This window comes from Capricornis sumatraensis, chromosome 3, assembly GCF_032405125.1.
Source record: "Capricornis sumatraensis isolate serow.1 chromosome 3, serow.2, whole genome shotgun sequence".
NCBI classification, from domain to species: Eukaryota; Metazoa; Chordata; class Mammalia; order Artiodactyla; family Bovidae; genus Capricornis; species Capricornis sumatraensis.
In genome coordinates, this window is record NC_091071.1 from 134,348,402 (window position 1) to 134,362,567 (window position 14,166).

The following is a 14,166-nucleotide window of genomic DNA, read 5'->3' on the forward strand; positions in this document are numbered from 1 at the left end:
GTGGGAGACCTGAGTTCAACCCCTGGGTTGGGAAGATCCCCTGGACAAAGGAAAGGCTACCCACTCCAGTATTCTAGCCTGGAGAATTTCATGGACGGTGCAGTCCCTGGGGTCACGAGTCAGACACGACTGAGGAACTTGACTAGTAGTCTTCATTAAATAGAGTAGGGAGGCCAGAAGGGGGAGCTCTCATGCCCTGAGATGGTAGCAGAGCCCCAAAGGAAGAAAGACTCCTCCTATTTCCTAGGAAGAACTCAGGCAAAGAAAAGTCATGGACTCTGTTTACTATAGCCCTCCCCTATTACTTTTTCCCCTCTATAAAAGCATTCTTCTTCCCTTGCTATGTGGGACCTTACACATGGCTTGCCATATTTCAGTTCAGTTCAGTTCAGTTGCTCATTCATATCTGACTCTTTGTGACCCCATGGACTGCACCACGCCAGGCTTCCCTGTCCATCACCAACTCCCAGAGATTACTCAAACTCATGTCCATTGAGTCCGTGATGCCATCCAACCATCTCATCCTCTGTCGTCCCCTCCTCCTCCCACCTTCAATCTTTCCCAGCATTGGGGCCTTTTCCAATGAGTCAGTTCTTCACATCAGGTGGCCAAAGTATTGGAGTTTCAGTGTCAGCATCAGTCCTTCCAATGAATATTCAGGACTGATTTCCTTTAGAATTAACTGACTGGTTGGATCTCCTTGCAGTCCAAGGGCATTTCAAGAGTCTTCTCCAACACTACAGTTCAAAAGCATCAACTTTTCAGCTCTCAGCTTTCTCTATAGTCCACCTCTCACATCCATATATGACTACTGGAAAAAACATAGCTTTGACTAGACAGACCTTTGTTGGCAAAACAATGCCTCTGCCTTTTTTTTCCCCCCAGTTCCTCACAACTGATTTTATTAGCCAACATATACCAAAGATGGGCGGCAAAAGACGTGTCATTTTTGCAGTTTTCTTTCACCACTGTGCTGTTGTCGACCGTAGTTTTCCAGTCTTTTGATTAAGCCTTGCCTGTCGTGTGCTGCTGTAACATCAAAGTAACTGCTTTGCACCCTGTCACCTCCTCTGGCAGGCAGCCGTCCTGGTCTTGGAGCGTGGGGTCGGCCCCGGATTGGAGCAGCAGCTCCATTATGTCCAAAAATTCACAAGCAGCAGCATAATGTAGAGCTGTTTGACCTTCATTGTCTTGACAGTTAATATCAGCTCTATATTGTAGCAAGACTGTGGCTAGTTCCTTATGTCCTCGATCACAGGCCCAGTGGAGTAGAGTTCTGACCTCTTCATCTTTCATATTCACATCCATTTTTTTTGTTTTGAAAACTTTGGTTATATGGTCGATGTTGTTTTCCCTGCAGTAATCAAATATGTCTTTATCTTCTTCCCTGATGATTTCTTCGTGATACAGAGAACTAACAACTGGCCCACCAAAACCAGTATTTGCTTCTTTTCCTTTCTTCTCTGGTGACTGAGGATTCCAACTTGGATCTAATTTTTTAACTACAGCAATATGTTCCTGCATTGCTGGGCTGGGGCTTGAATCACCAAGCGCTTTCCATGCTTCCCATTTTTGCTTTCCTTTAAAGTCAAAGAAGAACAGTAACTCCCCCAGCGGAAAAGCAGCACAGACGCCTGCATCCGCCATTGGGAAGTGGGTGCAGGGCAGGGACGCGCGGGAGGCGCGGGCTGCAGTGCTTTGTAAGAATCGGGCAGGAACGCCCCACGCGCAACCAGAACGATCTAACTTGCGCTAGCAAACCAGACTGTGGGATAGCTACAGCACGAAAAGCTCGAACATAAGACGCCGCCAGGACCGAGCACAGAACAAAGGACGGAACGGAAAAAGCCGGCTGCAGACCATCCCCCGCCGGGGACAGGCAGCCAGAGCCGTAAGGACTGGAAAGGGGCAATTGCAGACCCGGAGAGACTTTACTTACCTAACTGCAAGCGGGCTTCTTTGCTAAGACTTCTGGGGGTGCTGGACAGTCACAATCTGCCTCACGGGGGACGCCAGCGGTCCACCCAGAAAGTTGAGCAGCAGCGACAGAAAAGGTGACAAGCCGCGGCGATCACGCTCGCCAAACTCCTGAGCTACTCGGACCTGGGAAGGGCACAAAGCGCAGTCCCAGCCGAATCTGTGCCTCTGAGGGCTGCCTGAGCGCCAAACATGAGCGGCTTGGACCGGGAAGTGCACGCAGCCTAGGGCCAGCCCCAGACGGTTCCCGGCTGTGCATCGTAGAGCCGGAGCGGTTTGTGCGCCGCGAGAAGGGACAGGTCAAGCGGGGCTGTGACACTGAGAGCACACGACAGCGCTATTAGTTTGCGGCATTCCCCCTCCCCACAGCGCGACTGAACTAGTGAGCCTGAAAAACCAGCAAACGGAAGAAGTTAAACAGAGGGAACCACCTTGGAAGTGAGCCCACACGGCCCAAAACATCAGAGAAGAGCCAGATATATTTTTACTATTTTAAAACTCATTCCTTTTTTTTTTTTTTTCTTTCTTTTTTTTTTCTCTTTTTTTTTCTAACCTTTTTTTTTAATTGTTAAATCTTCTATTTCTCCTCTAATTTTTATTACTATAACCTATTATTACTATTTTTTAAAAAAAAAAAAGACTTTTTTTTTTTTTTTTTAAGGCAAACACCATATATAGCCTTTGGATGGTTGTTGGTGGGGTTTTTGTTTGTTTGTTTGTTTTGTTTTTTTTTTGTTTGCTTGTTTTTTTTTTAATAATTCTTGGTTTTTTTTCTTTCTTTCTTTCCTGCTTTTTCCTTCTGCTTCTTTTCTTTAATATTGTATTTTTGAAAATCCAACCTCTACTCTAGATTTTTAACCTTTGCTCTTAGGTTTTTGTTGTCAATTATGTTCATTTAAAAACCCAAACTTCACGACCCAAGTTTACCTGAGAGCGAGATTGCTGGCTTGACCACTCTCTTCTCCTATAGACTCTCCTTTTTCTCCACCAGGTGGCCTCTGTCTCTTTTCTCCCCCATCTCTTCTCTATCCAACTCTGTGAATCTCTGTGTGTACCAGACAGTGGAGAACACCTAAGGAACTGGTTACTGGCAGGATTTGTCTCTCTCCTTCTCATTCCTCTCTCTTATCCTCCTGGTCACCTCTGTCTACTTCCTCCCTCTCCTCTTCCCTGTATAACTCCGTAAATACCTGAGCGGGCCAGACTATAGAGCGCACATAAGGAAGTGACTACTGCCTAGCTTGCTCTCTCCTCTTTTGATCTCACCGCATCTCATTCCAGTTACCTCTAACTACCCCCTCCATCTTCTCTTCTCCTTGTAACTCAGTGAACCTCTCTGAGTGTCCCTCAATGTGGAGAAACTTTTCATCTTTAACCTAGATGTTTTATCATCGGTGCTGTATAGATGGAGAAGTCTAGAGGCTACTGTAAAAACTGAAGACCAGAAGCAGGAGGCTTAAATACAAAACCTGAAAACATTAGAGAACTCTTGAATTCAGGGAACATTAAGCAATAGGAGCTCATCAAATGCCTTCATACTTACACTGAAACCAAGCTCCACCCAAGGGCCAACAAGTTCCAAAACAAGACATATCACTCAAATTCTCCAGCAACACAGGAACACTCCCCTGAGCTTGAATATACAGGCAGCTCAAAATTATTCCAAAACCTTTGATGTCTCATAACCCATCACTGGTCACTCCACTGCACTCCAGAGAGAAGAAACCCAGTTCCACCCACCGGAACTCCAAGATAAGCCTCCCTAACCAGGAAACCTTGACAAGCCACTGATAGAACCCCACCCACAGTGAGGAAGCTCCATAATAAAGAGAACTCCACAAATCACCAGAATATAAAAAGACCACCCCAAACGCAGCAATATAACCAAGATGAAGAGACAGAGGAATACTCAGCAGGTAAAGGAACAGGAGAGTTGCCCACCAAACCAAACAAAAGAGGAAGAAGTAGGGAATCTACCTGAGAAGGAATTCCGAATATTGATAGTGAAAATGATCCAAAATCTTGAAACCAAAATGGAATCACAGATAAATAGCCTGGAGACAAGGATTGAGAAGATGCAAGAAAGGTTTAACAAGGACCTAGAAGAAATAAAAAAGAGTCAAAATATAATGAATAATGCAATAAATGAGATCAGAAACACTCTGGAGGCAACAAATAGTAGAATAACGGAGGCAGAAGATAGGATTAGTGAAATAGAAGATAGAATGGTAGAAATAAATGAATCAGAGAGGAAACAAGAAATACGAATTAAAAGAAATGAGGACAATCTCAGAGACCTCCAGGACAATATGAAACGCTCCAACATTCGAATTATAGGAGTCCCAGAAGAAGAAGACAGAAAGAAAGATCATGAGAAAATCCTTGAGGAGATAATAGTTGAAAACTTCCCTAAAATGGGGAAGGAAATAATCACCCAAGTCCAAGAAACACAGAGAGTTCCAAATAGGATAAACCCAAGGCGAAACACCCCAAGACACATATTAATTAAATTAACAAAGGTCAAACACAAAGAACAAATATTAAAAGCAGCAAGGGAAAAACAACAAATAACACACAAGGGGATTCCCATAAGGATAACAGCTGATCTTTCAATAGAAACTCTTCAGGCCAGGAGGGAATGGCAAGACATACTTAAAGTGATGAAAGACAATAACCTACAGCCCAGATTACTGTACCCAGCAAGGATCTCATTCAAATACGAAGGAGAAATCAAAAGCTTTACAGACAAGCAAAAGCTGAGAGAATTCAGCACCACCAAACCAGCTCTCCAACAAATTCTAAAGAATATTCTCTAGACAGGAAACCGAAAAGGGTGTATAAACCCGAACCCAAAACAATAAAGTAAATGGTAACGGGATCATACTTATCAATAATTACCTTAAACGTAAATGGGTTGAACGCCCCAACCAAAAGGCAAAGACTGGCCGAATGGATACAAAAACAAGACCCCTCTATATGTTGCTTACAAGAGACCCACCTCAAAACAAGGGACACATATAGACTGAAAGTGAAGGGCTGGAATAAGATATACCACGCAAATAGAGACCAAAAGAAAGCAGGAGTGGCAATACTCATATCTGATAAAATAGACTTTAAAACAAAGGCTGTGAAAAGAGACAAAGAAGGCCACTACATAATGATCAAAGGATCAATCCAAGAAGAAGATATAACAATTATAAATATATATGCACCCAATATAGGAGCACCGCAATATGTAAGACAAATGCTAACAAGTATGAAAGGGGAAATCAACAATAACACAATAATAGTGGGAGACTTTAATACCCCACTCACACCTATGGACAGATCAACTAAACAGAAAATTAACAAAGAAACACAAACTTTAAATGATACATTAGATCAATTAGACCTAATTGATATCTATAGGACATTTCACCCCAAAACAATGAATTTCACCTTTTTTTCAAGTGCTCATGGAACCTTCTCCAGGATAGATCACATCCTGGGCCATAAATCTAAACTTGATAAATTCAAAAAAATCGAAATCATTCCAAGCATCTTTTCTGACCATAATGCATTAAGATTAGATCTCAATTACAGGAGAAAAACTACTAAAAATTCCAACATATGGAGGTTGAACAACACACTTCTGAATAACCAACAAATCACAGAAGAAATCAAAAAAGAAATCAAAATATGCATAGAAACTAATGAAAATGAAAACACAACAACCCAAAACCTGTGGGACACTATAAAAGCAGTGCTAAGAGGAAAGTTCATAGCAATACAGGCATACCTCAAGAAACAAGAAAAAAGTCAAATAAATAACCTAACTCTACAACTAAAGCAACTAGAAAAGGAAGAATTGGAGAACCCCAGAGTTAGTAGAAGGAAAGAAATCTTAAAAATTAGGGCAGAAATAAATGCTAAAGAAACAAAAGAGACCATAGCAAAAATCAACAAGGCCAAAAGCTGGTTCTTTGAAAGGATAAATAAAATTGACAAACCACTAGCCAGACTCATCAAGAAGCAAAGAGAGAAAAATCAAATCAATAAAATTAGAAATGAAAATGGAGAGATCACAACAGACGACACAGAAATACAAAAGATCATAAGAGACTACTATCAGCAGTTGTATGCCAATAAAATGGACAATGTGGAAGAAATGGACAAATTCTTAGAAAAGTACAATTTTCCAAAACTGAACCAGGAAGAAATAGAAAATCTTAACAGACCCATCACCAGCACGGAAATTGAAACTGTAATCAGAAATCTTCCAGCAAACAAAAGCCCAGGTCCAGACGGCTTCACAGCTGAATTCTACCAAAAATTTCGAGAAGAGCTAACACCTATCCTACTCAAACTCTTCCAGAAAATTGCAGAGGAAGGTAAACTTCCAAACTCATTCTATGAGGCCACCATCACCCTAATACCAAAACCTGACAAAGATGTCACAAAAAAAGAAAACTACAGGCCAATATCACTGATGAACATAGATGCAAAAATCCTCAACAAAATTCTAGCAATCAGAATCCAACAACATATTAAAAAGATCATACACCATGACCAAGTGGGCTTTATCCCAGGGATGCAAGGATTCTTCAATATCCGCAAATCAATGTAATTCACCACATTAACAAATTGAAAAATAAAAACCATATGATTATCTCAATAGATGCAGAGAAGGCCTTTGACAAAATTCAACATCCATTTATGATAAAAACTCTCCAGAAAGCAGGAATAGAAGGAACATACCTCAACATAATAAAAGCTATATATGACAAACCCACAGCAAACATTATCCTTAATGGTGAAAAATTGAAAGCATTTCCCCTAAAGTCAGGAACAAGACAAGGGTGTCCACTTTCACCGCTACTATTCAACATAGTTCTGGAAGTTTTGGCCACAGCAATCAGAGCAGAAAAAGAAATAAAAGGAATCCAAATTGGAAAAGAAGAAGTAAAACTCTCACTGTTTGCAGATGACATGATCCTCTACATGGAAAACCCTAAAGACTCCACCAGAAAATTACTAGAGCTCATCAATGAATATAGTAAAGTTGCAGGCTATAAAATCAACACACAGAAATCCCTTGCATTCCTATACACTAATAATGAGAAAGTAGAAAAAGAAATTAAGGAAACAATTCCATTCACCATTGCAACAAAAAGAATAAAATACTTAGGAATATATCTACCCAAAGAAACTAAAGACCTATATATAGAAAACTATAAAACACTGATGAAAGAAATCAAAGAGGACACTAATAGATGGAGAAATATACCATGTTCATGGATTGGAAGAATCAATATAGTGAAAATGAGTATACTACCCAAAGCAATTTACAAATTCAACGCAATCCCTATCAAGCTACCAGCCATATTTTTCACAGAACTAGAACAAATAATTTCAAGATTTGTATGGAAATACAAAAAACCTCGAATAGCCAAAGCAATCTTGAGAAAGAAGAATGGAACTGGAGGAATCAACTTGCCTGACTTCAGGCTCTACTACAAAGCCACAGTCATCAAAACAGTATGGTACTGGCACAAAGACAGACATATAGATCAATGGAACAAAATAGAAAGCCCAGAGATAAATCCACACACATATGGACACCTTATCTTTGACAAAGGAGGCAAGAATATACAATGGAGTAAAGACAATCTCTTTAACAAGTGGTGCTGGGAAAACTGGTCAACCACTTGTAAAAGAATGAAACTAGATCACTTTCTAACACCGCACACAAAAATAAACTCAAAATGGATTAAAGATCTAAATGTAAGACCAGAAACTATAAAACTCCTAGAGGAGAATATAGGCAAAACACTCTCAGACATAAATCACAGCAGGATCCTCTATGATCCACCTCCCAGAATTCTGGAAATAAAAGCAAAAATAAACAAATGGGATCTAATTAAAATTAAAAGCTTCTGCACAACAAAGGAAACTATAAGCAAGGTGAAAAGACAGCCTTCTGAATGGGAGAAAATAATAGCAAATGAAGCAACTGACAAACAACTAATCTCAAAAATATACAAGCAACTTATGCAGCTCAATTCCAGAAAAATAAATGACCCAATCAAAAAATGGGCCAAAGAACTAAATAGACATTTCTCCAAAGAAGACATACGGATGGCTAACAAACACATGAAAAGATGCTCAACATCACTCATTATCAGAGAAATGCAAATCAAAACCACAATGAGGTACCACTTCACACCAGTCAGAATGGCTGCGATCCAAAAATCTGCAAGCAACAAATGCTGGAGAGGGTGTGGAGAAAAGGGAACCCTCCTACACTGTTGGTGGGAATGCAAACTAGTACAGCCACTATGGAGAACAGTGTGGAGATTCCTTAAAAAATTGCAAATAGAACTACCTTATGACCCAGCAATCCCACTGCTGGGTATACACACCGAGGAAACCAGAATTGAAAGAGACACATGTACCCCAATGTTCATCGCAGCACTGTTTATAATAGCCAGGACATGGAAACAACCTAGATGTCCATCAGCAGATGAATGGATAAGGAAGCTTTGGTACATATACACGATGGAGTATTACTCAGCCGTTAAAAAGAATTCATTTGAATCAGTTCTGATGAGATGGATGAAACTGGAGCCGATTATACAGAGTGAAGTAAGCCAGAAAGAAAAACACCAATACAGTATACTAACACATATATATGGAATTTAGAAAGATGGCAATGACGACCCTGTATGCAAGACAGGAAAAAAGACACAGCTGTGTATAACGGACTTTTGGACTCAGAGAGAGAGGGAGAGGGCGGGATGATTTGGGAGAATGGCATTCTATCATGTATACTATCATGTAAGAATTGAATCGCCAGTCTATGTCTGACGCAGGATACAGCATGATTGGGGCTGGTGCATGGGGATCACCCACAGAGATGTTATGGGGAGGGAGGTGGGAGGGGGTTTCATGTTTGGGAACACATGTAAGAATTAAAGATTTTAAAATTTAATAAAAAAAAAAAAAAAAAAAAAAGTCAAAGAAGCTTGGTTTAGGTGTATTGCAATTTCCAACTCTGACCTGCTTGTACCTGGCATACAGATACAAGAGCTGCTCCCTGCTAGCCACTTGCACCAGGCCTTGGAGGTGCGCTGCAGCCTTCTCAAACAGCTCTGCCAGGCTCCTGGATGCCTCGATCTCCCAGCTCTGGAGGGATTCCACATTCCCGGAGTCGTCCCCTGAGCTCAGCTTTCCGCCACTGTCGCCCGTGGTGGCCCCCAAGGGCAGGAATGATGAGGCCATGAATCTGCCTGTCTTCTTCGGACAGGGTGTGATGCCGGCATGGGGGTCTGGCCCATCAGTCCCAAGCTCAAGTCGCACCCAAGCTCACCTAACCCTCGCTTAACTCAGCCTCACTCCCTCTATTCCCCTGGTCTCCCTGGGCGTGCAGGGAGGGCCCCGCCACCCTCTGCTGCTCTCCCCCGCTGCCCGGTCTCTTCCGGCTTCCCCAGGCTAACAGGGAGCTCGGGCTAGCCCAGATCGCTCCCGTGGTGCCGGGGTCGGAGCAGCACAGCCAGGGGGCCTGGAAGAAGGCTCGTCTCTGCTGTCTAGGTTGGTCATAGCTTTTCTTCCAAGGAACAAGCGTCTTGTAATTTCAGGGCTGCTGTTGCCAACCACAGTGATTTTGAAGCCCCCCAAAATAAAGTCTCTCAATGTTTCCATTGTTTCCCCATCTATTTGCCATGAAGTGATGGGACCAGATGCCATGATCTTAGTTTTCTGAATGTTGAGTTTTAAGCCAGCTTTCTCACTCTCCTCTTTCACTTTCATCAAGAGGCTCTTTAGTTCTTCACTTTCTGCCATAAGGGTGGTGTCATCTGTGTATCTCAGGTTACTGATATTCCTCCCAATAATCTTGCTTCCAGATTGTGTTTCATCCAGCCTAGCATCTCACATGATGTACTCTGCATATAAGTTAAATAAGCAGGGTGACAATATACAGCCTTGACATATTCCTTTCCCAATTTGTAACCAGTCTGTTGTTCCACGTCTGGTTCTAACTGTTGCTTCTTGACCTGCATACAGATTTCTCAGTAGGCAGGTCAGGTGGTCTGGTATTCCCCTCTCTTGAAGAATTTCCCACAGTTTATTGTGATCCACATAGTCAAAGGCTTTGGCATAGTCAATAAAGCAGAAGTAGAGCTTTTTCTGGGCTCTTGCTTTTTCAATGATTCAATGGATGTTGGCAATTTGATCTCTGGTTCCTCTGTCTTTTCTAAACCCAGCTTGAACATCTGGAAGTTCACAGTTCATGTACTGTTGAAGCCTGGCTTGGAAAATTTTGAGCCTTACTTTGCTAGCCTGTGAGATGAATGCAATTGTGTGGTAGTTTGAACGTTGCTTGGCATTTCCTTTCTTTGGGATTGGAATGAAAATTGACCTTTTCCAGTCTTGTGGCCATGGCTGTTTTCCAAATTTGCTGGCATATTGAGTGCAGCACTTTCACAGCATCATCCTTTAGGATTTGAAATAGCTCAACTGGAATTCTATTACCTCCACTAGCTTTGTTCATAGTGATGCTTCCTGAGGTCCACTTGACTTCACATTCCAGAATGTCTGGCTCTAGGTGAGTGATCACACCATCGTGGTTATCTGGGTCATAAAGATCTTTTTTGTATAGTTCTTCTGTGTATTCTTGCCACCTCTTTTTAATATCTTCTGTGCCCATCTTTGCTTGAAATGTTCCTTTGGTGTCTCTAATTTTGTTAAAGCGATCTCTAGTCTTTCCCATTCTGTTGTTTTCCTCTATTTCTTTGCACTGATCACTGAGGAAGGCTTTCTTATCTCTCCTTGCTATTCTTTGGAACTCTGCATTCAGATGTTTATATCTTTCCTTTTCTCCTTTGCCTTTCACTTCTCTTCTTTTCTCAACTATTTGTAAGGTCTCCTCAGACAAACATTTTGCCTTTTTGCATTTCTTTTTCTTGGGGATGGTCTTGATTACTGCCTCCTGTACAATATCATAAATCTCTGTCCATAGTTCTTCAGGCACTCTATCAGATCCAATCCCTAGAATCGATTTCTCACTTCCACTGGATAATTGTAAGGGATTTGATTTAGGTCATACCTGCATGGCCTAGTGGTTTTCCCTATTTTCTTCAATTTAAGTCTGAATTAGGCAAAAAGGAATTCATGATCTGAGTCACAGTTGGCTCCTGGTCTTGTTTTTGCTGACTATATAGAGCTTCTCCATCTTTGGCTACAAAGAATATAATCAGTCTGATCTTGGTATTGACCATCTGGTGATATCCATGTGTAGACTGTGTTTGTAGACCCCAAACTGAAATTCATTGGTGATTCCAAATAAACCTATCATTGCTGGAGAACAACTGGCAGTCTATTTGTTTTATGTCAACATTTGGTGGCCAATACAGGGACCAAAGATGATCCTCAATGGCTCTGGGACTGGTGAGCAAATAGGTGTGGGCTCACAATTGAGCCCACTGAGCTCACTGTTTTTCTCAATGACCCTGGAGTTTGAAGGTATATCTTTCTCCTGGATCTGAACCCATGCCCTCTTTGCATTTGACGCTCTCTGACTTTGTTCAGAATCTACTTTAAGGTTTTGTGTTTCTGGTTAAGGCCTTGTTCTATTTGTGAGTACTCATTTGGCACTTTGGTCTGATTTTGTGATTAGACTGTTTCAACTAAAGCTGGCTGAGAAGCTGTCAACCCATTCCTTTGGGAACAGGAGCTATTTCACTGAAGCTGAAGCTGTTGGCCCCGTCCTTTGGAACATGGGCTGGTCCCTGGAAACTGGCTGAAAACCCTCTGGACTGGCTACTTTGGGATCAAGCTGTTTCATTAGAACTGGCTGGTATTAGCTGGTAGGCTGTTTGAGCTGAAAGCTGTTTGGTTTGAGCTGTTCAAGCTGTCAGTTATTTGAAAATTATTCTTTTATTCCATAGAGAAACCTCTGAGAAAGGGGACCCCTGTTACCTAGATATTTTGAAATCCCAATCCCAGGGATTCCAATGAGTTTTATGTTTAGAAACTGTGGTCCTCAAAACAAAACAAAAAATGATGGTCCTTCTTCATGTGCATTTCTAGCTAAATGGCCTAGTCCAAATCAAAGGCAGATTAGGATCTCAATGGCCATTATGGGGAGCTTTTGAAATCTCCAAACTTAATTTTCTTAAAACCAAATTAGATCACAATAGTTCAAAAATTTCTAGAACTGTGTGGAATGCTTATTTTGAGCCTGGTAAATGTCATGAGTCTAAAATTTCCTCTCTGCAAAAATAAGATTTTTAACGTTAACTGAGGCAAATAAAGAAAGATAAAATGGCTGCTGAAGCTTCTGGCTCATCTTCTTTGGCCTATTTGTCTCAGGCTCCATCTCTGTTTCCATCTTGAGTCTCTTCTTTGCTTCTTCGTGACCAGACTCTGCCTCTGGCACCATCTCCCTCCTTCCCGTCTATGCCGCTTACACATCTTTTATATCCTTTGTTCCCCTATAGTAATTCCTTTACTGAACTTTCCCTTCTTTCTGAAATTCTCCCCACTCCCTCTCCCTCTGAACTTGTCAGAACCTGTCCCTTTAAAATTAAGTAGTCTGAGAATCCAAATCCTTAATTTCTCACACTCCTTGGATTAAAGCTGAACTGTGAGCCATAAAGATTAGGAGTAACCAAAGAGCCTCACAGATTTGCTTAGGAGTTTACTATAGTCATTCAAACTTTCTGACCTGGTTTCTCTAACTTATATAGTTTATATATATGCTTGTTGGTGAAAGCCAGTCCCAGTATTGGATGAAACCTGCTAATTAAGAAAATCCTAACAGATCTCAGAAATTACAACCAGGAGACCTACTAACTTATACGGCTTGAGCAAATGCTAGGTGACTTCATCCCATGATTCCTAGGGCTTTTCCAAAGTTTGTTGATTAGAAGAAAATTCAGGGTTGCACATAAAAATGTAACGAACCTGTTCATGACAAATTACAATTGACTTCAGATTGTTTTTAAAGAAAATTCTGGTCCTCCTAAAGAGTTTGATTCTACCCAGGAAGCTTTTAACTCTACTCATTAATGGGTTGAACTGAAATCTTTCCCTGCTAAAAGGACCCGATAGAATGGTAAATTTACATCCACTTCAGATTTAGTTCATCTGCCACACCAGCTCTCTGCCACTCATGGATGAGTCACCCATAAATAAGACCACCAAAATTCTTATCTTCAGTTTCAAAAATTAAATTTCCTAACCCAGACCAGAATCCTCTTAGTTTCTCCTATTGTTGCAAAGAGCCAGAACATTGGAAAAGAGATTTTACAGAGTCTAGCACTTCAGGTTGCTTCAGTCCTCTTAACCAGCCTTTCCAACATCCTTTCAATTCTCAGTGATAGGGCTCCAAGGAACTCCAGGGGCTCTTCCCAATCCTCCCTCCCAATTGGTTTGAAGAAATTTCCCCCAAGTTGGGGATGAATCTCTTTCAGTCCTAAAGGACATCAGAGCCACATTCTCAGTGCTCAGCCCCATTACAATAAAGCAGCCCCTGCCTCAGAGTTCTAAAACACTTCAAAGAGTGGGGATCTCTAATGAGCCACAAGAGGGGCCTGTCTCTGCACTTACTTTCTTTTGTTTAGGTCCTTTGAGACACACATCCCTTTCTCCTTAGTTCCCTCATCTCTCCCCATTTATTAAGCTGAGACTTCTTAGAGAAGTTTCTTGCTGGAATTTCTTTCTCCTCCTATAAAATAATTCTAGAATTTGACTACAATCATCAAAACAGCCAACTAGGTGAATTAAAAGACCCTGTGACATCTTTTGTTTGCTCCATCTGTCATGGACCTAAAACTTATTCTGGAAACACTGATCATCCCTCCTGAATCAACTACTATCTTCCTTATGGGCAAAATCTCCAACTGATATTGGCAAAATTCACAGTGCACTTGCCATCAAGATATTCAAATAGATCCCTCAGAACCTCTTCCTAGCATTTATTAATACCCCATAATAAAGAAGGCCTTCAAGGCATAAAAGCCCTTAATAGAAAATCACAAGGCTCAAGGTCATGGATTTAAAAATAATCCTCAGTCATAAAACTGAATAAACCCAGAGAGTCTCAGCTAAACCTCATGTGTTGTTTTGCATTAAAAACTAACATAGGAAAGGGAGAGGAGTCTCCCAACATCACTTTAAAACTGCTGACCTCAGAAGGTAAGTTCTGTG

General features: G+C 41.3%; 1 protein-coding gene across 1 annotated transcript; it reads right to left on the reverse strand.

Moving 5' to 3' along the window:
• Nucleotides 1-1,005: 1,005 nt before the first annotated feature.
• Nucleotides 1,006-9,237, reverse strand: LOC138075295 (acyl-CoA-binding domain-containing protein 6-like). The gene is made up of 2 exons (XM_068966969.1): nucleotides 8,981-9,237; nucleotides 1,006-1,597 (listed from the first exon to the last, which is right to left on the reverse strand). Exons 1-2 carry the CDS (start codon nucleotides 9,235-9,237, stop codon nucleotides 1,006-1,008), a joined length of 849 nt encoding a protein of 282 aa, XP_068823070.1.
• Nucleotides 9,238-14,166: the final 4,929 nt, after the last annotated feature.

What these genes read in the sequence shown, in the direction of transcription:
- LOC138075295 (XM_068966969.1), bottom strand. Translation starts at nt 9,237, where the DNA reads ATGGCCTCATCATTCCTGCCCTTGGGGGCCACCACGGGCGACAGTGGC. An exon ending in TGCAATACACCTAAACCAAG is followed by an intron (nt 1,598 to 8,980) that starts CTTCTTTGACTT and finishes GGAGTTACTGTT; the next exon opens with CTTCTTTGACTTTAAAGGAA.